Source organism: Panulirus ornatus, chromosome 16 (genome assembly GCF_036320965.1).
Source record: "Panulirus ornatus isolate Po-2019 chromosome 16, ASM3632096v1, whole genome shotgun sequence".
Lineage (NCBI taxonomy): Eukaryota > Metazoa > Arthropoda > Malacostraca > Decapoda > Palinuridae > Panulirus > Panulirus ornatus.
Genome location: NC_092239.1, coordinates 8,382,292 through 8,409,685, shown reverse-complemented (window position 1 = coordinate 8,409,685; position 27,394 = coordinate 8,382,292). Strand labels below are relative to the sequence as shown.

Below are 27,394 nucleotides of genomic sequence, written 5' to 3'. Positions count from 1 at the left end.
TGAGCCACCACCTCACTGGGTACAGCCATCATATCAAGAGAGAATACTGAAGGGATTCTCAAAAGACCTCAAGTTGTTAAAAAACATATCCAAGAGCATAAGTACAACCTATGTTAGATGGGTGTCTGACAAAAAAAAAAAAAAATGAAGTAAAATAAGTCTGACAGACAAGCAGATTCCAGGAATTAGGAAGTGGTCAGCCTGGTAAAGCCTGACAAATGACTGCTGACTGGTGGGGAGCACTTTCAGTGTAAGCTATTGCTGCTACCACAGTTTGGCTGGTTAACAAAGGGTAAGAGTTACTTACCTCACCAATAGTCAGGGGGATAGAGATTTTTCACACCTAGAGATATTGGAGATTCACTCTTAGTTTATGAGACAAAACGACCTTGGAGAGAAATCACCTTAAAGATAAATGACTCAAAACTACTTCTTCCCTATTATAAACTGCACATTTCATAAATAAGCCACAGGACTTTGAAATGGCCATTGAGAACATCCACTACAAAGACTTATATTTCACTAGCTATTTAGCAAAGATATAAAATCATGTTTCCCAAGCAAAGGTTAGAGTGAATTACACCCCTACTTTCATCAAACAATATTAAGTCTGGTGGCTAAGATTATTTCCTTGTCAAAGCCTCAGCAACGCACCTATATTTTAGAATTCTTTTCCATCTTCCTCATGCACATTTAAATATCAAAATACTGTCTCCAACCAAGTACATTTCATATGTATAAAAGATAGCCCTATCTTAATATGAAACTCTATCTATCCTTAGGAATGGTAGAGAGCAGGGGGCTGGAAATCCTCCCCTCCCTTTTTTCAATTTTCCAAATGTAGGAATAGAGAAGGGGGCCAAGTGAGGATATTCCCTCTAAGGCTTAGTCCTCTGTTCTTTGCGTTACCTCGCTAACGAAGGAAAAGGTGAATATGTATGAAAAAAATCTATCTATCTATATCTCTGATACCTGCTCTAACTGGAACTCCTTCAAAGGTGTGGCCATGGCAACTGTCTCCTACCTAAAGAACTCCAGTGCTGCGTTTTAGCCTTTAGTGCCTCATCTTTAACGGTTACTGTTACATGCAGGAAACTATTTACTATATAGTGACAAAGAAGAAGTACTTTCTGAGAATCAGAGTACAGAATTACAAAGTATAAATGGATAATATAGAAACTACTGTTTCAAAAATCCTCATACATTATTGCATAGTGTAGTATAATATTCTGTAAGCAGAAGCTACATCACCATTATGATCCATAATCAAAATATTTCCAGCAGTTTCAAGTAAATACTTATCATGTACTTAAAGTAAATACTTATCATGTACTATCTTTACCTGTCTCTCTGCAGTGCCATAACTTCTTCTATTGTACCCCCAAACATTGATGCTCGGAAGATATGAAGACGTGCCAGATCAATTTCCTCCAGTGTGGGTTTTCTCAATCGCTGTCTTTTTGCATTAACTGTTGTTCTCTCTAATCTTTTGATGCACACACCAGCATAGTGTGCTACCTGTAAATAAACAATCAATACATTTCAGATGTAATGAATGTGCAGCAGCAATTCTATTCTCACCATTTAAATTATCTTATGTGAAAAAGGTAGACCATTTAGGATCTCTTTCAAGATTTCACTTAATACTGAATTGTATTTTAAGTGCTAATTAACCTTTACCTCTTTCAGCTCACACCACAACACAGTTTTAAATTCAGTTATGTCTTACAATTCTCAAGCATGCTCAGATAATATCCGGCTTATAGTTGCATACACCAACACTACTTGTACATCTTTTCATATATGTGTGTTTTCTGTGCACATCTGTAACAAACCAGAACATCCAGGAATGGAATATTTCCAATGTCACTGATCACAATAAATCTCAGGCCATAGATTTCCTGGACATGAGTATGAAGTTTTTCTAAGGTCGTCTGATTTTCACATATGAATATGTAATATGTATACCTATGGCATATAGACCCACATGAGGCCCATGGTCCTAATGAAGTCTCCCCATACATGCTCAAAGAATGTGCACAGACACTTTCAAGACCACAGGTAATATTGTTCAAAAGTCATGCATTATGTTCTAAATTATAGGCAGGTAAAGGAGAGACTTTTGGATGTGATTGTGCTCACAGGAAGAGCTGGTGGGATATTAAATATCATTTGGTGAAGGCAAGGGTGATGGTTTGTAGAGGTTAAAAAAAAAAATAAATAAATAAATAAAAGAGAAATGATATGACTATATGAGAGCTTTGGCATGGCAAGGAATGCAAAGGGAATGAACTGTGGAGTGGTCGAGTGGGTAAGTTGCACAACTTTGTGGTAGTCTGGGCATGTGGAAAGAATGCAAGATGGGAAGTTTACAAGAAGAGTGTATTATAGTAAGATTAAAGGGGTTGGTGAAAGAGGAAGACCACCCGTGACATGGGGAAATAGAGTGGAGTTCTGGAGGGAGAGCAATGGGGAAGAATGTGTGAAATGATGTATGCAAGGGAGGCATGTAGGGGCTAGGATAAAAGGAGATTCTTTTGTTGTGGTCACCCCCTTGTTGGGAGTTCCTGGATGGAATGGGCATTAAAAATATAGAACACCACCAAGGAAAACACTTACTTGAATATGGATAGGCCACTTAGAGACATCAGGAAACATGGAGCAGTAAGCAGGATCACAATGTCGCGCAATGTAACCAGCCATGTAGGGACGAAATTTATCCGATGGGGGAAAGAATGCTAAACAAATGGCTAACAGTTCCCATCCTCGCCGTAAACTATCCCTGGAATGATGAAAACACAAAATAATTTTGCAAAATCTTGTATATGAATATACAGTTTACACTAAAATAAGGATAAAATTTTGGATTTCTTTTTCTTTAATAAAATAGTGAATTATGGTTGTTGGGAAGTTTATGATGTGTACAAACCACCAATCTCAAACTGAGGGAAAAGTAACTTTATTCATCTGTTGCAAATGTTTACATGAAGTCACAAAAGCTGAATTTGCACATACGCAATTTGCATTTTGCAACAAAAATACTGCTTTTCACCAAGCTAGGATTCACACTCACACAGTTAAACACACGAAACATGTATGCAAATAATAACCATATATTTTACACGTCTGAAAGTGATTAATAAACATCAGCTCTTATTAGATATGGATACTCTTTTGCTGTGTTTATCCCCTTGATGGAGCTCCTAAAGGGAATGGGCATCTGAGATATAGGATAGGGAATAGAAAATGTCACAAAAGAATGACGCAAGTCTGGACTAGAGAAATTTCTTCACAATGACATAGAGTAAAAGATGACATATATCCAAACATTGACTCATGTGCTGCCAACAAGGAAGGGAAAGTGGTGCAGACCAGAGAAAGTTTCCATAAACAGCTAAACATTCCATGGCTCACTTGGGTAATTTTTTTGTATCTTACCTATGGTACGGGCTCAGCAGCTTGGCCTACTGACCTCTTAGATACTACTGGAGTGAACACTAAATAAAGACATTGAAAAGTATCTAATGAAAGAACTTGCTTGCCATTTCCCTCGTGAGTGTGGAAGAATCAAGAACAAATAAGTGAGCCTTAGCGGAAGAAATCTTCAATCGGCTGCTCATTCTGTTCCTTCTTTTGGAAACTACTACAGGCAGGGAGCTTTTTAATATATTTCTATTTTCAATATTTCAAATATTCTCCTCAGCCTTTTTTGCTAAATTAGATATTACTATTACACTTACCTTTTATGATTTTCTGTAGTCTGTCTGCAGATCTGAACAAAAAGTTCATCCCGAAGAGCAACTGTATTATAACACATGGTAACTATGTCTAACCCCACTGAATTAAGAGTCATTCCAGGTTTAGGTTTACGATCACTCATGTAGATTTGGACTAGCCTAAAAAGCTCACATGCTTGGTTTTTCACAGACTTGTCCAAAGTGGCTAACATTGGTTTTCGGATTGGATCCTGAAAATAAAAGTACTATAAGCACAGAATAGTAAAATATGGTACTAAGTTTACTTCAATATGATTAGGAATATACACAGCATCAGCAGAGAGTTCTATAAACAAGTTAGATCTATATGTTAATGACAAAGACAAAATATCACTTCTCAATAATAAGTTTCTAATATGTAAAAGTACATACTCATTCCCAACTTATACACTCATTCCAAACTTAAACTTAGAAGATACATTTCTTACAATTTGGAATTTAAGCAAAATTCCTGTTAGTGAAACCTGTTTGCCTACAAACATCCTTTTAATAATTGGAGATGCTTTCCAGTATAAGTCTCCCTCTTTTCCATTCCTGACATGCATACCCTCTATGTCAACCCCTCCTCAATCATCCTCTCCTCTATGGGCAATCAGTGGATGTGGCTGGCTCCCTGAGCACTTCAGAAGCCTCATGAATATAGAGGGGACTCCTGAGCCAGGAAGTATGTAGTAATTCATTTACTTTTTTATTATAATTATACCATTATCAACTTCTATGCAAGAGTCCAGTGTTACCAAAGACCTTTGTACAGGCTCATGCAGCCCATGGCTTTGCTACTTCCAGTATCAGGGAAATGTAAACTCCTATGACACAAGACTTTCTTTGATAATGTAGTCCCAATTATATACCTCCTTCAAACATGACTTTTCATTTGCAGTAACCTCTTGCAGGATGGGCCCAGTAACTTTGTCTTACACAACCTCCCTGTATCTCAGACAAATTTCAACATGATAAAGGTCCTATTATATACAGATGAACTCAAGATCACATTACTATGCTAGGACACCAAAATGGCAACATCAAACATGCAGCACTACACTACAAAACAGAACAGACTGTTAGCATCTCCACAGAAATCTTCAATCACTCTTTTACCTCCAAAACAGACATGAATCCAGCTCACACCCTCCAGTCACCTTGAATGGACAATTGTTCCATCTCAATAACACACCAACTATTCCATGCATCATGTATAATAATAATCCTGACAGATGGATTTGAACCAATACCATTTGTGTGGGAGCTGGGGCTTTGGAGCCCATAACATTGAAATGACTATTCAGTTACTAGTAATCAAATACCCTTCATCTCACATCAGTGAGCAATTGGGCCCTAAAACAATTACATCCTTTGTCTTACTGGTAAGAATTTTAATTCAAAAACAAGTGATACATGAATTCCTAAACACCAATCAGTGTAAAGCAACAATATCATTCACAAAAGGATTACAAACGCCAACAAATCCAGTACAAATTCAGTTACCTTTGTCCATGAAATCATGTCTATGACAGGAACCTTTTTCCGTAGGAGACCACGAGTATGAATGTTGAGATTTTCCTGAGCATACTTCTCCATAAGGTTCTGCCCATCACCCCCACCACCACCAGTGCTACTGTACCTCTCAAAGTCAGACTCTGAGGGAGGTTTCTTCATAAGAGAAAGTGCAGTCATACCCTGTAATGAAAAAGATGTATCTATTTCTTTTCTCTGCGTGAAGAATGGCTGCTCTCAGCACTGCTCAACACTGTGCTCGCTATAACGTCTTAGTTGATTTATCATATCTAACACATAGCCTTTTGGTTCGTTTACACAAATCCTCAACCCACATCCAGTGTGCTGTGCTGAATGTGGTCTTTCAAATATGAGCTTCTTAATTCATCATTTTGTACATGAATTGATTATTCAAGTGAAACAGAAGTCTCCATTTAACCATTGCCTTCACACACAAAATTACTTCAATATACATTATCAAAAGACATTCCTCTACCATAATTTCTATTCTTTAACAAGTCTTCTATTACATATGTAATTCTCTCACATTCCACTAATTTTTATACCTTCAACTAAACATAAATTTTCTTCACAAACTCATCATCTGCCAGGAGTTTTTCATAGATAAACCAGCCTAACATGCTTCTGTCTGTGCATCAAACAAGCAATTTCTGAACAAATCTTTCTTAAATTCTTATTCCAATATATCCTCTCATTTCAGGTCTATCTGGACCTACAATAACAAAGATTTCACATCCCTTATCTAGAGTCAAAAACAAACACCTTATACTACACACCCTATTCTTATATTTATCCCACTCACAATAGTTCTCACTGCACTGACAATTTTCCTCCTATCCTAACTATTTTTGTTAAATATTACTGACAAATACCTAACTTATTAGCAAATTCTAATTCTCCATTCAAACCAAGGTACAGCAACAATTCCACTCTTGCTCAAAAACAAGAATCTTGCCCTTACATTTATCAAAATAGCCCCCTCTTAAATGCATCTGGTTCTCTACAAGGAAGCTTAGTTCACAGATGAACTGTAGGAGAAGACAACTTAAAATCCCTTTTAAGGTATATCTGCAGTTGGATAACTCAAGAGCACATATAAAACTGGAACAAAAACACTTATAATGTTCTAGTTCTTATATGAGTTATGACCATCATCAATAATCACCGATAAAATGCAGACATGCACCAAGCAGAGAACACTACAACACAGGTAACTGACCTGAGGTGGGCGATGTAGAGAGCCTGTGACAGGGTTGGTGGTTAGAGTAGAGTCCATCATGTTTGGGATGGAGATAGACAATGGACGGTTACCCAACTGGCCAGCGTTGCAGCTGCCATCACGATTACTTAGCTGATGAGTAATACAATTCATGTAAAAACAATGTAGGACTACAATTTCATTGTATATAATTATTTGTACTTAGCTTTTATGTTACAGGGCAACAGAATATGCTGTTTCTTGTCTTAGCATAAACTTTTCACGGGACTATTTCTTTACACAACAAAACTGGATATGCATTCTGCAACAAGAGATTTACTTTTCTACTGAGAGACAAATTACCTCCAATATCAAACATGACCAGGCAGTTCAGATCATATTCTAAGTAAAATAATTTGAAAACCAATCTGTCTACACTAAGTAATTAAAGGTGATGTTTCTAAATTCACAAAAGTTTACTCTGCTGATCTGACTGTTTTGAAACATTCTAAAGATAATGTTTTGGGAAAAAAAATCTTCCTAAAGTTAGTAGTCATATACAAAAATCAATGCATGAAGATGTTATAAGAAACCAGAGTAACAACTACATGTGAATACATTTGGAGAGATGTTGAAAACTGGTGAGAAAATTCAAAAAGTAAATGATTAAATTTCTCAAATTAATATTTTAAGAATTCTATTGTCATACTGATACTTCCCTCTCTTCCTCACTCTCTCTATCTATCCTTTTTTCCTCTTTTCCCTCATGTGATTCACCACTCTCCAATTCACTCACATCCTCTCCCATATGTCTTGTATTCTCTCCAATTCTCCTCTAATCCTTTTCATCACTCCTCTTATAAACTACCTTCCATCCTATCCTTTTCCACTCCAATATCTCACATTCCTTGTATATTCTCACCTTTACCCTCCCTCCTTCCCCATACATCTTTCATTTCATTTGTCAATCAGTCTCTCCATTTTTTCCTTCCTCTATCCCACACTCTTATTCTCCCTCAAATCTTTCGTACTTCTGCTTCTTATGTCTATTCACACCATTTCAAGCCATTTGCAGAGACTTCTGTCACATTTTTCTCTTCTTCAAATTCATCTTTCTTCTCTCTTCTCCATTACTGCCTACCTTACTGAAACACACTCTGCCTCTGGAATTTTTAAATATAAGCACAACAATAATGAAAACTTTTTTTTTCTAAAATGTGTTTTTACTAGTTCAAGTTATTCGTTTATCTATAACAATACACAATGGAGAAATGAATGAAACTAGAAGAGACAGAACTGAATCTTGTGGGGACCTTCATGAACTAAATACAGGTACAACATCCAGGACTTTTTAATATTTTTTCAGATTTCTGAGTGCATTTGAAAAATACATGGAAAAAATCTAACTAGCTATCCTTCATGAATGTTTGGTCTAAGCAAGGGGTTCTTAACCTTTTCATGTATGTGGACCACTTACAAACCCCTGCTGTGTCAATGGATCACCTTCAGCATATATCCAGTATCATATCGGGTCTGCAAACACAATCAAGTACATATAAAACCACTAACTCTTATTAGAGACAGTACTCATGGTAAAACTTATCAATTCATTTACTGATTTATATCAATCCATCTGTAGACCACTGGGAAATAGTCCATGAACCAGTGGTGTTCCAATGACCACAGGTTAAGATCCTTTGGTCTACACTATCTCACCAGTAAAATGGTACACTTGTTTTAATTTTCTCATTCTAGAAACATGCACAAAATGAACAAGAATGACAAAGAAATGCATACAAGTATATATCTTATTCTGAAAACACCTTGGTAAAAATTTCCTGATATCTGAGCTTTCTAAAAATCTGAAGTCCAGATTTATGATGTTGTACCTGTATCTCACAAACAGGCTAGAAACAGTGTCAGTACTTAAGACTGTAAAAAAGCAGCTCTCTACTCACTGTTCTTTGCTTCCTCTATATAACAATAAGAAAATATAAGTTTTAATAACTATCTGCAAATTCTATGAAAATCTATTAAGACAATACAAGCTTAAGGTATACCATTTCTCACAAAGATAGCATTCATTCTGTCACAAAACAGTACCAAACAAACCTCACTCTTCTCCAGTATTGGAGAGTACAAAGGCTGATGATTTGGAGTATCTTTCTTTCTCCGTAAAGATGCATGCTGAGTGTCTAATGGTAAGCTATTAGGTGGCAATGGTGTTGTGATAACTGTGGTAGGGGTGACACTGGTGATGATTGGTCGAGGAGCTGATGGTGTGAAAGTCTGAGCAGAGCTTCCTGGTGTTCCAGTACTGGCAAGGGCAATTGTTGAGGCTGGTGAAACTCTTGATTCCTTGGCACTATCTGGAATATCTTCCTCTCCTTCTGTAGTTTCATAAATAAAAATGTCCCAAATCAGTAATGAAAGCATTACTTGTTCAAATAATTTCTGTTTTCCTTAATTAATACATACTTAGTCTATGGAAAGAATTTCATGCTCTTAATATTTGTTTTGCTTGGAGAACTCTTAACTAGCTTTACAGCTTTGGAAACAGTCAAAGGAAAGTTACAACTTAAATAAAATATGTTACCTTATACATCATGGTAATAAAAAAATTTCTCTCATACTTGTCCACAATTTCCTGAATCAACAATGAAAAGACAGGAACAGAAAAGAAAGGTCCTATTTGCTCTCATCCATTCTCTTGCAGCTATGTATAAAAAACCTAATATGCAAACCCCTATCCACAAGCAGGTCCCACAACTTTTCTATGGCTTCCCTCAGCTATTTTATATGCCCTGGTTTGACCTATTGATAGCAAAACACCCCCTGTATACATCATTCCTATTCACTCCATCCTGACCACACCTTTTACTCTCCTGTATGTTCAAGACATTTATATTCAAAAATTTTATATCTCTTTTACTTCAAAAAAGCTGCCAAGGGCTCCTGTGGAGCGATAACCCTTAAAGCAACATACTGCAATATGTGCAAATATTATTTTCCATTGACGACAAAATATTATGACTTAATACAGACAAGCTCTGTTGCAAAAGACTTCTTTTATCCATTCCTAGTTACAGCAAACTCAAGGGAGCTACCAGTGTTATCTGATAATACCTGCCCCCTAGGAGCTGGTGCATACTTGATGCAGTCTTCAGGGTCTTCACCCCACAACCTAAGCTGGGCCCATGTTGTTAGATATGGTCACTGGTCAACCAAACTGTTGGATGCCACAGCCCTCAGGTCTAAGTAGCCCTGACAGTTTGGCTCTTTGGCTCTGGTATGACTTGTATTGTACTTCTCCCATCTTCCCTAATTTTTCTTTATCTTCCTTCTTTGTGTGACAAGCTAATGCTTGGTTGTTATTCCATGTGTGGCGAGGTGGCGATGGGAACAAATAAAGGCAGACAGTATGAATTATGTACATGTGTATAAATGTATATGTCTGTGTGTGTACATATATGTGTACATTGAGATGTATAGGTATGTATATTTGCGTGTGTGGACGTGTGTATATATATACATGTGTATGTGGGTGGGTTGGGCCATTCTTTCGTCTGTTTCCTTGCGCTACCTCGCTAACGCGGGAGACAGCAACAAAGCAAAATTAGAAATAAATATTGTCATATCATTCAAACTTCACAGGGGTTTCTTTTCATATTAGTTTTGGCTGTACAATTCAACTCAATTGATATGCAGGCATGCAAATCATACATAATTACATAATCATGCAAGCACTTAACAGAATGTATTAATGTACTGCATTCATTATTACATGCTCATGCCTGTCTTTTAATGTATGCATGATGATTTGTGTGGTTATGTATATGTATGGAACAAACAATTCAAGTGAATATTCTCACCAGGTTTACTCTTATTCTTCCAACTATAAGGCATGAAGAACTGAGCATACATCTCATCATCTGCTAGGTAGTTCACATCTTCAAGGTATTCCTAAAAATAAATAAATAAATAAATAGTAATAAAAATATTAATAATAATGACAAAAATGATCATTCTGCAATGTGACTTTTTCAATACCTAAGAGTTTTGCACACATTTTCCACAAAACTTTAATTCTTTAAAAGATCATGACATTTATACTGGAAAGGAAACAGACGAAAGAAATGGCCCAACCCCCCCCCATACACATGTATATACATACGTCCACACACGCAAATATACATACCTACACAGCTTTCCATGGTTTACCCCAGGCGCTTCACATGCCTTGATTCAATCCACTGACAGCACGTCAACCCCGGTATACCACATCGCTCCAATTCACTCTATTCCTTGCCCTCCTTTCACCCTCCTGCATGTTCAGGCCCCGATCACACAAAATCTTTTTCACTCCATCTTTCCACCTCCAATTTGGTCTCCCTCTTCTCCTCGTTCCCTCCACCTCCGACACATATATCCTCTTGGTCAATCTTTCCTCACTCATTCTCTCCATGTGCCCAAACCACTTCAAAACACCCTCTTCTGCTCTCTCAACCACGCTCTTTTTATTTCCACACATCTCTCTTACCCTTATGTTACTCACTCGATCAAACCACCTCACACCACACATTGTCCTCAAACATCTCATTTCCAGCACATCCATCCTCCTGCGCACAACTCTATCCATAGCCCACGCCTCGCAACCATACAACATTGTTGGAACCACTATTCCTTCAAACATACCCATTTTTGCTTTCCGAGATAATGTTCTCGACTTCCACACATTCTTCAAGGCCCCCAGAATTTTCGCCCCCTCCCCCACCCTATGATCCACTTCCGCTTCCATGGTTCCATCCGCTGCCAGATCCACTCCCAGATATCTAAAACACTTCACTTCCTCCAGTTTTTCTCCATTCAAACTCACCTCCCAATTGACTTGACCCTCAACCCTACTGTACCTAATAACCTTGCTCTTATTCACATTTACTCTTAACTTTCTTCTTCCACACACTTTACCAAACTCAGTCACCAGCTTCTGCAGTTTCTCACATGAATCAGCCACCAGCGCTGTATCATCAGCGAACAACAACTGACTCACTTCCCAAGCTCTCTCATCCCCAACAGACTTCATACTTGCCCCTCTTTCCAAAACTCTTGCATTTACCTCCCTAACAACCCCATCCATAAACAAATTTTTCCCTGGGGATAGGGGAGAAAGAATACTTCCCACGTATTCCCTGCGTGTCGTAGAAGGCGACTAAAAGGGAAGGGAGCGGGGGGCTGGAAATCCTCCCCTCTCAGTTTTTTAATTTTCCAAAAGAAGGAACAGAGAAGGGGGCCAGGTGAGGATGTTCCCTCAAAGGTCCAGTCCTCTGTTCTTAACGCTACCTTGCTGACGCGGGAAATGGCAAATAGTATGAAAAAAATTTATACTGGAACCTCTTCAAATCAAAAATCTTCCTGTTCTTCAAACAAATCTTCATCTTAACCTTAGCATACTCATCTAAGCCCTACATATAATTCTCCTCATCTTACAACTTATGAATCACTTAAGTACTTGTGCAGTCACTTGCATCCTTACTATCTATCTATCCATATCTTTGACACCCATTATCTTAAGAAATTCCCCTCAAGGGGATGGCTATGGCTAAAATGTCTCCACTTATCCCTGTCCTTACATGGCTCCCTTGCAACACCATTCCATGCATTCTTCCTCCATTTCTCTTTCTCCAGTACTCTTCAACTCTATTTCTCCATGTCACATGTGGTCTTCCTTTCCTATCAACCCCTTTCTACATACTAAAACCACCTCAAAGTATTAGTATTTCACCAAAGTATTACATTTTCCAAAAGAAGGAACAAAGAAGGGGGTCAGGTGGGGATATTCCCTCAAAGGCCCAGTCCTCTGTTCTTAATGCTACCTTGCTAACGTGGGAAATGGTGAATAGTATGAAAAAAAAAATAATAATAATAATAATCTTTCTTTCTTTCATACTATTCGCCATTTCCCGCATTAGCGAGGTAGCGTTAAGAAAAGAGGACTGGGCCTTAGAGGGAATATCCTCACCTGGCCCCCTTCTCTGTTTCTTCCTTTGGAAAATTAAAAAAAACAAGAGGGGAGGATTTTAGCAAGGTAGTGCCAGGGACAAAAGAAGGCCACATAAGCTCACATCCATTCACGAGCTGTCATGTGTCACATCACATCCATTCTCTAGCTGTCATGTGTAATGCACCGAAATCAGCATTTATAACAACTATCATGACTGCAATAGTAATCATGAAATAAAGAAAAAAAATTCAAATATGTAAATTATCATCTTTCTCGTTTGGTAGCACTGCATGAACTTCTTACCAATGTTAACATATCCACTATTCCTATCCAATACTTTGAAAAGCAAATACAACAGTGGTGAAAGTCTCTAAAATATTTTTTGAAACTTACCTGGGAGGAAGAATCAGCATTTGACATGCCTTCATCATCTGCAAAGTCATCACTATCATCATGGCGACCACCTGAGTCATCACTGTGAAGTGAATCAGCATCCTCATACAAAGGGTCGCCTAATCGATAGCCTGTCAAAAAAGGTTACTAGTAGGAAATACAAGAACATTACTACATTGTTATCATACACACTAATAAACTCCTCTCTTTCCTAAAACAAATGCCTCTCTTACCTTAGTGAATTAGCACCAGGAACAGATGAACAATGGCCTAATTTGCACACCACTCCACACTCCATCTTTTGTGTACAACATACCAAAACAAAAGCACCATAATCCTCAGGCAAGCCCCTTAAAATATTCCATGGTTTATCTAAACTGCTTCATATGCCCTAGTTCAGCCCACTGACAGTGCATTGACATTTGCATAACCTTCAAAATACTCAATTCATCTCTTCACTAAATTTCTACTCAGTAACATTCACCATTAGCCCCAATTATCAATGTTTCCATTTGTTCTGTTTTTCTCAGACTGTCAAACTCCTTCCAAAGCATTTTCTTATTCTCCATGAGTAAGGTGAAGTGAATGATATTCAGGTAAGGAACAACAGAGGTATCCTAAAGTACCTACCTATGCTGAGATTTACAGAGAGGTAAGGTAAGCATATACTGACCAAATACAGATTACTTCTTATTCATTAATATAACACTCTTATTCTCTGCCACTACAAACAATACATAATTGTCTATCCCAGTTTCACAAGGAATGATTTGCATAATCTTTTAAAAGAGCTCATTCACTCCTTGTAGATTTTTACTCCATCTCAGAATATCAAAGTTTTTCCATCTTCTATGTTGGGTGCTCATGAATTGCTGTTTGGTGCATTTTGATATATACATTTCATTTCTATAAGAGTTCTTCAAACCTATTTTAAATTTAAGCAATTTATTTTCTGTTAAAAAATTCAATATAAACTGCAGGGATTTGCAGATAAATAATGAAGTAAGGAAATACTGTGCAGGTTGGATAATTCATACTGCAAACATTTGAGGTATGTGGAATTATGGGTATCAAGAGCGAGTCATGGGAAGCCTGTCAAATATGGTGTTTACTATGACAAGTTGTTTCTTGCTCGCTCTTTTTTTGATGTTTTAGATCATAGCACCCATACCTCTACTGTCCATAAGTGCTTCATATCTGCCTTTTTCTGCAGTCACAGTTGGAGGTTATGTACAGATGACCTTCACTACCTCAAAGTCAAAGCCCAAAGAGCAGTACTCAAGGCATGTGTTCTAAAGTTCTGCATGTTGGCTTGGCTATCACAGAAGAGAAGTACAAGTAAGAAAAAATAAGGTTTACACTTTTGAATATACAAACATAGAAAACAAAGAGTACAGAAGCACCCAAAGGCAAAGACTAATAAAACAAAATAGAGGATGGGGAATATGGCACTATATATCTAAGAGACAGTATGGAGTTAGAAAATAGAAAACAGACCGGTTATTAGAGATGTTACAGTGTTACAGCAATTGGTCTGTGAAAATGATCTTTTGTTTTCCTTTCATACTTGTTTGCCGTTTTCCACACTAGTGCAAAAAAAAAGGACAAAGAAAAAAAACCTCATTTGCTCACATCCATTCCCTAGCTGTCAAGTGTAATGCAATCAAAGTACAGCACCCTCTCCATAACTTAATCCCACAGACCTTTCAGTGGTTTCCTCTGGCTGCTTCTGTCCTGGTTCAGTCCACTGGCAGCAGGTTGCCCCATGTACCACATCACTTCAATTCACTCTATCCTGTGCATGCCCTTTTCCTTCCTGCATGTTCAGGCCCTGAGCACTCAAAATTGGATTCACTCCAACATTCCATCTCTAATCTTGTCTCCCACTTCACCAAGTCCCTTACACTTTTGACACATATATTCTCTTTGTCTACTTCTTATCTATTCCCTCCATAAGTCCAAACCATTTCAGTTCATCCTCTTCAGCTCTCTCAACCATAATCTTCTTACCTTCAAACCTCTCTCTTATCCTATCATTTCTGACTCAATAAACTTTCATCACCTCAAATACTGTCCTGAGACATTTCTTTTCCAACACATTCACCCTCTTCCATGCAATCTCATTTACAGTCCATGCTTTATATCCACACAACACCACCGGAACTTCTATACCCTCAAACATACCATCTTTGCCCTCCCAGGTGGTGACTTCTTCAAACATTCCTCAAATGCTCTCAGAACGTTCTCACATCCATTCAAATCTGCCATTAGAACCATATCATCAGCAATCAATGATTGAGTCATCTCCCAGGCCCACAGCCCCAACAGACGGTGTAGCAGTCCCTCTCTCCATGACCCAAGCATTAACCTCCCTTACAATCCCATCCACGAACAAATTAAATAGCCATGGTGATGTAACACACCTGTGCCACAGACCCACCTTCATCTGGAACCACTCACCCACCTCTCTACCTACTTACACACATGCCTTGCTCTCTAGATAATAGAAGCTTCTTATAACTTTCCTAGAACACCATATATTTGCAAGAGCTTCCACAAAGCATTTCTATCAACCCTATCATAAGCTTTCTCCATATCCATAAATACCACATACAAATCCTTATGTTTTTCTTAATACTTCTCACACACACACACACACATTCTTCAAAGCATACATCTGATCCATACATCCTCAATCACTCCTGAAATCATATTTTTCCTTCTATTCTGATGCTCTGTGCATGTCACCAGCTTCTTAATCACAATAAATTATTAGATGATAAGCAAGAAACTTTGACAATGGTGTTTCTAAAGACAAGGAAAAAGGGAAGGAAAAACAAGATAGTCTTCCTCATTAAGATGGGAAATTCTTTTGTTATACACATCAGCTTACTTATAGAACAAAATATAAGACACCATGTATTTATACAAACAAAACAAATCTAACCTGTAAGCTTTGCTTGTTCCATAATGTACTGGTAAACAGGTTGTTCATATACATAATCCAGATTTGAGTACAGATGAGTCAAGTCATGGTGTTGAGGGCTGTTCTCTTGCTTCCCAGTGTTGGTCATACTGCTAGGGCTTGGCTGCTTAGTGTTGTTACTACTAACATTGTTTGGGCTCAACTGCTTGCTATTATTAGGACTGGTTTGCTTAGCAGTACTGCTGCTGCCCGAGCTAGAATTGTGATTCTGACTGTTATTGCTACCTGCATGAACCAGATGTTGAGAACTGCTACTGCTTTGTAAAGTGTCACTTCGATCACTGTCAGTGGTTGCAATAGTGGCATTGGTTGTATTGGTAGTGGGAGCCGTGTTCCCACGATGTTTACTACAGTGATGATGACGACGATGATTGCAGCGACGGCTATCACGATCACTACCAGATTTTGATGAAAAGGACTTATTAGAGCTATCAACTGCAGGACACTTTGAAGCATCTTTGTCCACCGTAGTTTGGCGAGAATCAGCCCGTCGGGAATTACTGTCTACAGATCCTCGGCTTCCTGTTGTTCCAGACACCAACCCTGAATCCACTTGAGAGTGAGGGGAGCTGTCTGCAGATCCACGTCCATAGTTGGATCTCGTGTCTTTATCAGTTAGAGTTGATGCTCCACTGTCTTGACCTCTGGGTGAGTCAAAGTTGAAGGGTGAGAATTCATGCTTGGGACTAGGAGGACTTGGACTAGAATCAGATGTTATGAGTCTGGTGTGTGCACTGTTACTAGAACGAATATCCATTTTCAACTTTGACTTTCCAGACTCAAGAGAGCGCTGTTTGCGGTGCATCATGGGTGTTGCAAGGCTTTCTAAGCCTGAGCTATCAGATCTTTGGCGATAATTAAGGTAACCATGGGAACCCAAGGAGTCAGGGCTGCCTGGCACTACATCCAGGCCTTTTTGGCGTCGGCGAGGTTGTGGTGTTGACTCAACTGATCGCATAGCACCAATTAAAAAACGTTCATGCATTCCATCTTCATCATGACAACGTGGCCTGGACATAAAACTATAACTGCGAGACAGAGCCATTTCTCTTGGCCGATCTAGGTTGAGTTCAGAGCGCTTTGGATAGTTAGATACATCAAAGCTGCGCTGTTTTGCTATTTGTAAGTGTGAAAAGTCATGATGGGGAATGCCCTTATATTTTGCAGAAGTTTGGTCACGTGTATCAGCATGACCACGACGATGTGAAGAGGGCGTAGTGGGTGCACCTTGCTGTGGATGTGTTGGGGATGAATGGGAAGACACAGAATCAGGAGAGTGAGGAGAGGCTGGATCTCTTTCTTTACTACGCCTTTCTCCAACACGACCACTGGCTGAACCACCACGTTTTGAATCCCTTAACCCTGGACCACTACGAGGTGATTCTAAAAGTCTGTATCCAGAACCCTCCAGGGATGTGCGGCTTTGAGACATTGAGCTGTCACTTGATCTTCCAGACTCCTGTAAATACAGATTGAACAAATTACTAAATTACAGACACTAGATTATCCACATATTAATCAGATAAAGCATACTAAGTCCTTCCATCACCTTTCCGTAAATCTACAATTACAGTAAGGAAAAAGTTTGTCCAAGGAGCATCATTCCTCTCCCTGGCTCACATTTTGAATACATCCACACTATGATCTTTATCAGTTATGGACAACTCCTCTCTCTCTCTCTCTCTCTCTCTCTCTCTCTCTCTCTCTCTCTCTCTCTCTCTCTCTCGTTATAAATCTTTACCCAATCCTTCAAAGAAACCTCACCTAAGGGATGAACCATCATCCTGTTACAAAAACAAACATCTTAAAATGACTGCAAAGAGCAAAAGATATGACATGGGCAAAATCATGTGCACTAGATACTGTTCAATCATTCTAAAATTAGCGTGGAGGGAAATGAATAATGAAGGAGAGTTTATAATGAAAACTTTACCTAAACCAAATCAATCTAACAGTTACAGACAAAACATTCAGAGATTGAAAGATGCAAACATTATAACTGGGCACTGTCTATCACTTATTCCTTTGAAATCTCATATGATAAGAATAATATTCTACAGCCAAGTTACACACTGTATTACCTATAATGCTATTAGAAAAAAAATGCTGGTTACAAAAGCAATTGCTTAACATTATTTTGTACCTTAACATTTCTAAAAATGCAATTACAAGAGACTACAGAAGGGCTATTTTGATAATATAATACAATGTTTTCTTCAAAATGAGTCACTTCTAATAGTGGCTGAAAAGTTTTTCTCAGGGCAACATAAAGTATACTATAGTAAGCCACAAGCAAAGAGCATTAAAAATATAACAAATGTTACTATCCACATCCTAATCTCCCTGTAAGCCAACACTCAATCTTTTCAAAAACAACAAAATATGGAGTTGAAGAAATGATCACACCTTACTGGAAATGATGATCCCTACATCTGCAAACTTTATGGTGTGTGTTTGCTTCTAATTACAACTGCATGTGTCACACCATAAAAACACATGCATTTTTCATCTTGAAAAATAGTACAGAAGGATAAATGAAAAGACACTGAAAATAAATCCTGCACCTCAAGAATGAAATCTGATACAAGAATACAACAAATACAGATTATGATAAGGTGGCAATTCTTTAAATAATTTCTTTCTGAGAATGATTGCTTTCTTGCTTGTTTGATGGAGTTAAGATATAAGCCTCTTCTCATATAAGAACAGTCTCTGCTGGAATTTCCAAAATGAAAACACAGAGTTGTCAATTTTTTCCTCACACAAAAAAGACCATCAGTGAATAAAGCCATTTTGGCTTTGATCGAAAGCCCATAATAAAGAGATTGGCATCAGTGCACTACTTTTGCTTGAGCTCTTAAAAATCAGATAATTTAACAGCATCTGGACACAGAATGAAAACGTGTTACCTCCTTTTAGAAGTCTGACTTACAGTCAGTAGTTCTTTAGTTTTCAAATGAGACAATTCTGAAGTACAAAACATTGTTTTTGATTAAGAGCCTGATTTCTGCATACTGATGTTTTCCAAAGGAGAGCTACACATTACTGCCACAAATGGACCTTACAAAAGCTCATTTACTCCAAAAGTATTCGCCTATTCATCTCCTAACCAAGTGTCTTACACAGAGCAAGCCTACTGCAGCACTCAAAATAAAAAAAACAGATTTTAAGTCCTATACATTAATGTGAAACTAGTCTCCATTCATATAAAGCATAACAATTCAACTGCAACCACCAAAAATTCTTTTCTCTAACACCCTTATCTGGTAAACTTTTAAGCCTAATCAGTTCTTTCACACATTCTATCAATATCTACTGCAGACTACCTCTCCTTGTTGTACTACCATTCCTACATATCTTCTTGGCCATGTATACATTACATTCTATATAATCATTCTATGTCCTGCTCTTATCCTCATCTTTAAATAATTTTTTTCCTAATTCTAACTGTGCTATAGTATTCAATCTTAAACCTAAAGAAACCATGGTTTCACAGCTATATATAAGAAACGTGTTAAGTATTCTAACATGAAACATTCTTGTACACACTACACTTGAATTCTTTCTATTCACCAGAGTTTTCACTCTTGTCTTATGTATACCCTTATGATGCTTTCTGGGTCTCTTAAACCTCCACAACTTGTTCTTCAAAAAAGCTGCCATGTTGCTTCTTTGCCCGTACAGGGTGTTTATAACTGTAGCGTATATATTGACCACATTTCTATATTGTACATAAATTTCCCCAGTAAACAGTCCACAGTATTTCTAATGGATGTTAGCAGTGAACCAAACAATTCTGGCTCAGATGTTTCCAGTGTTTTCTCTCCTAGTACTTTTTAGAACTTTCAAATTTCTTCTCTTGTATTGCTTTACTGATTATTACATTAGCAGGGTAGTGCAAAGGAAAAGACAAACAATACCCTAATTTGGTTACATCCACTCTTTAGCTATTGTGTATAATGCACTGAAACCAGAGCCTACCATCACCTAACCACTTCATATATTTAGTGATAGTATTTTAGTCTTTCATCCCTGATATGCCTATAACATACTGCTTTTCTGTGAAATCCATGCCTTCTAGAATTTTCTACCTTATGTGCAAAGCAAAAATGTAAGAAGTTTTCAAGTAAGAGCTGGAGCCCATGCTTCACTCTAACACATTTAGTACAAATGGAGGATGAGTGTGAATGATTTTTGGAGGCTGTATGTACTTGATCCACCTCAGTGAACTGGAATGGAGTAATGCTAATAAATAATGATACTTCTATCTCATATGAAAAACAGATAGCATAGCCTCAGTGCTGGATTAATGAAAGCTGTGAATGATCTTTGTACATCTCATGACCAAAATTTTGCTCACCTTGGAAACTGTTGTAGGCACAAAGCAATACTCAAGGTGGAAAATTCTGATACCTTACTGAACATCATTATCAGTTTTATCACTTTTGAAAGCCTGTTGCAGGCTCTTACTCTCAGCTTCAGCTTTCCCAATACCATTCTTATTTATTCTCACTTTCAAATACCTAGGCTTATCTACAACTTCCAGTTTTCACCATTCAGATTCACATTAAACTATGAGAACCTAATTTACTAAACATGTAGTCCTACTCTTGCTTATCTATACTTACCACAGCTGTCTACATACACACTTACAGACAGGATAAGGATAAAGACCCACCTTGGAGGAGAGAAGAATAAGGGTAACCTGATCATAACCTTAAATTTTCAAAACAGAATGATGGTGCATACTGTGAACAGTTCTAAAGTTATGGAGATGGAAGAACTAGAGGACATAACCCATAATTATGTAAGGAACTTTGTTTAAAATGTAAAGGAGTACTTTTATTGTATAAGAGTGGTAAATGAATGGAATAAGATGACTAGGGATATGGTTAATGCAGACAGCATACATAAATTCCATAAGCTTTGTGAGATAAAATGTTCAAGAGATGGGGCCCCACAAGTGTAAAACTTTCCCACATACTGTACAAGTATGTTATTACAAATAGGGAATTACACACACACACACACACACACACACACACACACACACACACACACACACACACACACTTCTGCAAAAGATTCAAAGAGAGAGCAACCAGGAAACATAAATGAAATTCAGCATGAAACTTGTTAATAAATATGTGAAGAAGTACTTTTAGATTATAAGAGAATGGTTAACTGCTTATTACCCTACCTTCACTTAATTCCAACACCTATTCAAATTTCCTCTACAACAGATCGCTGGAAATGAGTACAGTAGATGGAGCAGAATAACTGTGATCCATCAGCATTGCAAACATGTAAAGCTGGGCTACAACAACATTAAAATCAAGAATAAGAATAACATGAATCATAGAGATTAGGACTAGCAGGTTTTTTAATGAGATTTCAATTGTTGAATGGCAAGATCAATATAAGAGAAAGTGAAAAGTGACACTGTTGATGAGTATATATGATGCATATACATGGTAACATTTGTAATACTTGGAGACGGGTAAATAAGCTTGGAACTGAGTGCAGAAAGAGAATGTTTACTGGAATATAGATAAAAGCAAGGCTGGTGAGTTACAAGAATGGATAAGAAATGATATAAAGTAATTCAAATTCTACAATGTATGGAGAATATACTTGGGTAAAAAGAGTGAACAAAGGAGAAAAATATCAAAAGTAAGTAAAGAGCTTTCAGCTGATGAAATTAATGGAAACATTGTGGTCTGCAGACGCTGCTACAGTTAGCAATGGACACCTACCAGATAAATTATAACAGAACACAGATCCAAAATATAGGTTACCCAAAAGCATAAAAGCGTTTAAAACAATTAGTCTGAGTGAAGAATGTGAGGTTACGAAAGTGGAGGGTGTGTGAAAAACAAGATGTAGGAATATATGAATACAAAACATAAGTTAATTAATCATGATTATTGTACCAAAGTTCATGGTGATGTAATGAATATGCAGGCATTTGATACGAACAGATACAACATCACTGGCAGATATAGATCTGAGTGAGAGAAGCTGGGGATAGCTGTAGGGAATGTGTAGATGATGCCAAGATAACATTAGAATGTGTCAGAAAGAACCATATACTATAATCACAATGACAGCAAGGAAAGGATTTTGCAAAAAGCACCCTGACGTTTACAAAGGAAATAACAATTTGGATACTGCGGGATGAATATAAAAACTGAAGAAAATAATACCAGTAAACAGAAAAAGTACTGATGAAACATGAAGTACCAAAGAATTTCTCAGAAACATAATCAGAATGCCTAAAACATAATCAGCCTGCCTAATCAAACATTTATTTATGTGTAAAGTGGTAAAACCTCAAGCAAATGCAAACTAAATGGTACGTCTAAGTGCACCAAAAAATAAAACAAAACAGCAGCCATTTCAAAAGATTTTTTCAAAATTCTGAAAAACCTGTGGTCCCCTCTGCTCTAGACAAGGAAACAAGATATAAAAATGTGGAGGTGCACACCTTCAAATCACAATTACACAATCTACTGACTTCTCCAATCATAAGTTTGAGTGGATTATCTTTCTGTAAAGTGGGTAACATTGTACTGAAGGGTGGACATCTGTACATCACAAGGTATCACTTTTCATAAAAGACTGAATGGAAGAGATACAGCACAAACCACCCTTTTATACAGTAGGAAACTCTGTAATAAAATATGAAGGAGCAAGTCTTTACAGCAAAATGGATTAAGTGTGAAAGTTCCCTTTTGGTTCTTCCTATGGTACTCAAAAATGTTTACAACCAGCACACAAAGATTACAAAATCAGACAACTGCATGTCACAAGGTAATGTGTAAGAGTTTTAAATGAATAATTACAGTCTTTGGGAAAACATGGGTATAAGATTGCATATATATCACCCAAGAATCCAACAACAAACAATGAAGTGATTATGTGAAGGTACAACGTTAATGTTAACATGCATTTGCAAAAGCCTCAAATTACTTAACTTTACTCAGCAAGAAGTACCACAAGAAAAATATCACAAAATACTGAGATATACATTTACTTCTGGGTTATGTGTATATACTAGCCTGTAAGCTCTTTAACAAAAATCTAGGCATATTTCCATAAGACCCATCTCCTTTAAAGAAGAAAACAATGAGATATATGATTGTCAAAAGGCACTATGTGTAAATGTGTCAGTTATTCACTTCATAATCTTCCTAAAATGGTATACACAAGTTTCTTTAGGGAATAATGCTGTACAGTGGCAAATAAATTATTGTAACCTAGATTCATGGCATGCCATCTTCAAATACACTAATGGCCTGGTGAGTGCTACCCTGCAGAGCACTGTTTCATTATAGCGCTCTTGCTTATATCTTAGAGCTCCAGTTCTCCTAAAAAAAATTATGAATATTCATAAAAGAAGTCAAAAGTCACAAGTCTGAACACTTGTGACATACCAAGAGCAGTTCTGTTTATCCTCACTTGGCCAATAAGAGTATCATATATACACTTGCTCACATCCAAACAGCAACGAGTGCTCTCCTCTGTTAGTGCAGTACAAATTTTGCCATGCTCACACTGCGCACACATTTTTGATGAATCACTGATTTTTTAATATCGTTGTGACTATCTTTTCTCCATCATGTCTGGAAAACAGCCTGCATGTTCTAGTGCTGCTTGTGCATGTAAAGTGCCTTGGAAATGCCTCTCCTTGGATGTAAAATTACAAGTGTTGAGGTGGTTGGAAGCTGGTGCGCATCAAGCTGACGGTGGTGTTGCTTTCAAATTTGCTAGAACCATTATCAAAACTGCAGACAAGATAAAAATCTTCTGCCATGACCAACACAAATGTAACTGTGATGAAGGAGACTCCTTAAAGGAGCAGTTTGCAAGAAAAAATAGAAGGTAGCCTAAAAGACAATGGGCTAAGTAGTGGTGGATGTGGTGGTGGGTTGACTGTCAGCTGCTGTGAAGAGCACCTGGCAACACATTCATTGTGCCTTACCACACCTTTCTGATTTCTCACTCCATATCTTAATGCTGTGTAATGTAATGTCAGAGGGAAAAATTATTGTTCTTTGTACTTGCACTAAATTTTGTGGATTGACATTAGCTGCTCAACAGTGTCTGCCAGTGCTGTGGCCAGTGTTACTACTGAAACCAATAGATGCATCACCATCACAGCACTTACCACAATCTTTCTCACCAACACTTCCATCATCACCACCATATCATCACTACCTAAATCACAATTTCTGTGATGCAGAGATAGATCAGCTTCATCCAGAGCAGTGCCGTATGAGATCCACTGCTTTCCACCTCTCTTCCACCCACCATGTTTCATCGGTACACTGCCTTGCTCATCATTCTACAACAACTGTCACTAATCATTAAATGACTGTCATTCATGATACAAAAATGTACAGAGTTTATTTGTTATTCATCAAATAGTAAAGATATGTATGTTACTGCAACAATCTGTGTTTATCAGCACCTGTAACCCTTATATACAATAATGTGCCTATCTCATGGGTAAAAAATAATGTTATCATGAGTACAGCATTATCAGTAACACATCTCCATATATGCAATGGCATAATGACCCTATAGAGTGCTGTTTCGCTCAGTCCTCAGTGCAGATTGGGGTATCAGAGCAATCTATCATCCATATGATGAGTTATCATCCTGCTAAAGTTTCATAATTTACATTTTCTACATTATGTGGTATGTTAGACTCTTAAATTAATAGTTTACATACGTCTGAAATTACACAGCTTCCTAAATATCCAAATAGTAAATCAACTAAAGATGTGTATCTAAAATCTTACGATCATGGAAGACATCAACACTTGTATATCAAACCTATGTTAAAGAAACTCATCTACATGTAAAATTACAATGTTCTCTTATTCTCACAGTCACGGCCAATTGTTTATAAGAAATGCTGCAGCAACACAATGCAGCGTACCTACTCAGAGATATTATACCTTAATATATTTAGAACCATTCAATGATTAGCAAAGACTGAAATATTCTTAAGAATCCCTGATTCTAGCCACAATATTAATTTCACAAAAATGACATGTCATTTGCTTCAGTGTTTTTTTGCTTTTTAATTACATAATGGAAATAGAGTACAAAACATAACATGATTGACTTTCTCTGCCATCTGCAATTCTGACTACTGTAATTTCAAGAAATTGTATTCACATACCACACTATCAGAAAACTTTAGCAGATATCCAATACAAGTTTTTCCTTTATGTACCTTCTTACCTCATCCTACCTAAGCAAGGTAGAAGCATCAGTAACAGATGACTGAGCCTTTTAAGAATAATCCTCAATTGGCTTTTTCCTCTGTTACATCATTTGCAGTGAAATAATACATGAGTTGAAGATTTCCAGTCCCCATTCTCATCCCTATAAATCATATACAACACAAAGGGTATATGTTTGTTGTATTCTTTCTTGCCTATCCCCAGGGACAATATTCAACAATCTCTTTATGAATAATTTACATGTTTTACTTTGGAAATGATACAGATATAGAAACAATAACCTCTTCAAACAATATACACCATCAATGTTTTCTTTCACATTAGGTGAAATCATTAACCACCACACTTCTAACCTTCAATATATCATCAGTTTGAAATACTGGAAATGTTCACATTTGTTACCTTGCAAAAGGTGAACATGTTATAAAGGGATGAGCAGCATTGTGAGTTATAATCTTCATCTATTTTCTGCATTTTTCTTATTTCTTATTCTAATGATAATGAATAAATAACATGAAACAGCAGAGAACATACTTTTAATTGTCAAGAGGAAATGAAAGTCTAACCTGTCTGTATGGCCGTGCATAGGAGAGTGAAGATCCCTGTGAGGACTGAGAGCTTCGCCGCACCCTCCTGCCACCACCAGTGTCCCCATTTGCATCACTATGGTGGTGGTGGTGCGAACATGAACCAGTGTGTCGGTGATGATGATGATGGTGGTGGTGATGACTACTATTGCTCCCACTACCACCAGTAGTGCCTCCTCCTCCTCCTACACCTGTAGAGCTTGTGGTGGAAGCACTGTGGGCGGATGATCTTCGTGAAGGTCGTGGAGAGGGCACTGGAGATGTCTGAGTTGTGGAGCTGATCACCCTCTTCGATAGGGAGTGTGGTAAAGAGAGACCCTCCGGTGCACCTTCTTTCTTCTGCAATGATCCCAGGCCAGAGGAGCGTAAGTGTGACACCCCACCTGACCACCGCTGCTGCCCCTGAGGTGGTCCACTCTCAGCCCCATGACCCCGAGCCCCACTCCCACTTTCTGGCAGAGATCCCCTAGAGCCACTCCCAAGCCGTGTTACCAACCCCCTTGTCCCACTGCCTATCCCTGGTAGAGATCCCCTTGCTCCTCTTCGCCCAAGAAGAGAACTGTGGGATCTCTGAAGGGACCCTGGACCTGGAACCATGCTGAGGGATGATCGGGAAGACGATACTGAACTACTGGGTGATACCTTAGGTGAAGGAACTGAACCACTGTTAGAGGGTACTCGAAAGGTTTGTAGAGGACCATTTTTGGGGGATGCTCGCCCAGTGGGGAGTGGACCATTCTTGCTGGCAGCTGCTCGGTGTTGTTGTAGGCCAAGAGAGGGACGGGAGGCCACAGCCGCAGGGATGGACAGGGGAAGCTGCTGGTTAGGACCCGTCACCAACACAACCAACAACCGCCACCCAGGAAAGCCAAAGTCAGTAACACAACATAAAAACAAAATAATATAAGCTAAACAAAAGAAGCAAAATAGAAAATCTGAAAAAAATTAGTAACAGAAAAAGGACAAAAACATAAAGACAACTACAAGAAATTCCAAGCAAAAATATATCTATATCACAAAAAAGTAAAGCAAAAACAGTTAATAGCAGACTAATAAAGCATTAAACCTCTTATTAATTCTAATTCGTTTCATTAATATCTGTTTATTCATTTTTTCACTAAATATATATATATATATATATATATATATATATATATATATATATATATATATATATATTTTTTTTTTTTTATACTTTGTCGCTGTCTCCCGCGTTTGCGAGGTAGCGCAAGGAAACAGACGAAAGAAATGGCCCACCCCCCCCCATACACATGTACATACACACGTCCACACACGCAAATATACATACCTACACAGCTTTCCATGGTTTACCCCGGACGCTTCACATGCCTTGATTCAATCCACTGACAGCACGTCAACCCCTGTATACCACATCACTCCAATTCGCTCTATTTCTTGCCCTCCTTTCACCCTCCTGCATGTTCAGGCCCTGATCACACAAAATCCTTTTCACTCCATCTCTCCACCTCCAATTTGGTCTCCCTCTTCTCCTCGTTCCCTCCACCTCCGACACATATATCCTCTTGGAAGTCGAGAACATTATCTCGGAAAGCAAAAATGGGTATGTTTGAAGGAATAGTGGTTCCAACAATGTTGTATGGTTGCGAGGCGTGGGCTATGGATAGAGTTGTGCGCAGGAGGATGGATGTGCTGGAAATGA

General features: G+C 37.9%; 1 protein-coding gene across 10 annotated transcripts in view; it reads right to left on the bottom strand.

Moving 5' to 3' along the window:
• RhoGAP93B (MyTH4 and RhoGAP_KIAA1688 domain-containing protein RhoGAP93B) overlaps positions 1-27,394 on the bottom strand; it is a 326,788-nt gene that overhangs the window by 8,497 nt on the left and 290,897 nt on the right. For 6 of the 10 annotated variants that reach the window (XM_071671208.1, XM_071671206.1, XM_071671212.1 and 3 more), the window contains exons 5-15: positions 25,693-26,532; positions 15,831-17,328; positions 12,884-13,014; positions 10,362-10,452; positions 8,602-8,879; positions 8,448-8,462; positions 6,511-6,642; positions 5,262-5,453; positions 3,741-3,967; positions 2,620-2,782; positions 1,343-1,518 (exon numbers count right to left, since the gene is read on the bottom strand). In XM_071671208.1, the coding sequence (XP_071527309.1) occupies positions 1,343-1,518; positions 2,620-2,782; positions 3,741-3,967; positions 5,262-5,453; positions 6,511-6,642; positions 8,448-8,462; positions 8,602-8,879; positions 10,362-10,452; positions 12,884-13,014; positions 15,831-17,328; positions 25,693-26,532 (3,743 nt within the window). The remainder of the gene's footprint in view (positions 1-1,342; positions 1,519-2,619; positions 2,783-3,740; positions 3,968-5,261; positions 5,454-6,510; positions 6,643-8,447; positions 8,463-8,601; positions 8,880-10,361; positions 10,453-12,883; positions 13,015-15,830; positions 17,329-25,692; positions 26,533-27,394) is intronic. The other 4 variants (XM_071671207.1, XM_071671214.1, XM_071671209.1 and 1 more) reach the window with 4 other exon arrangements.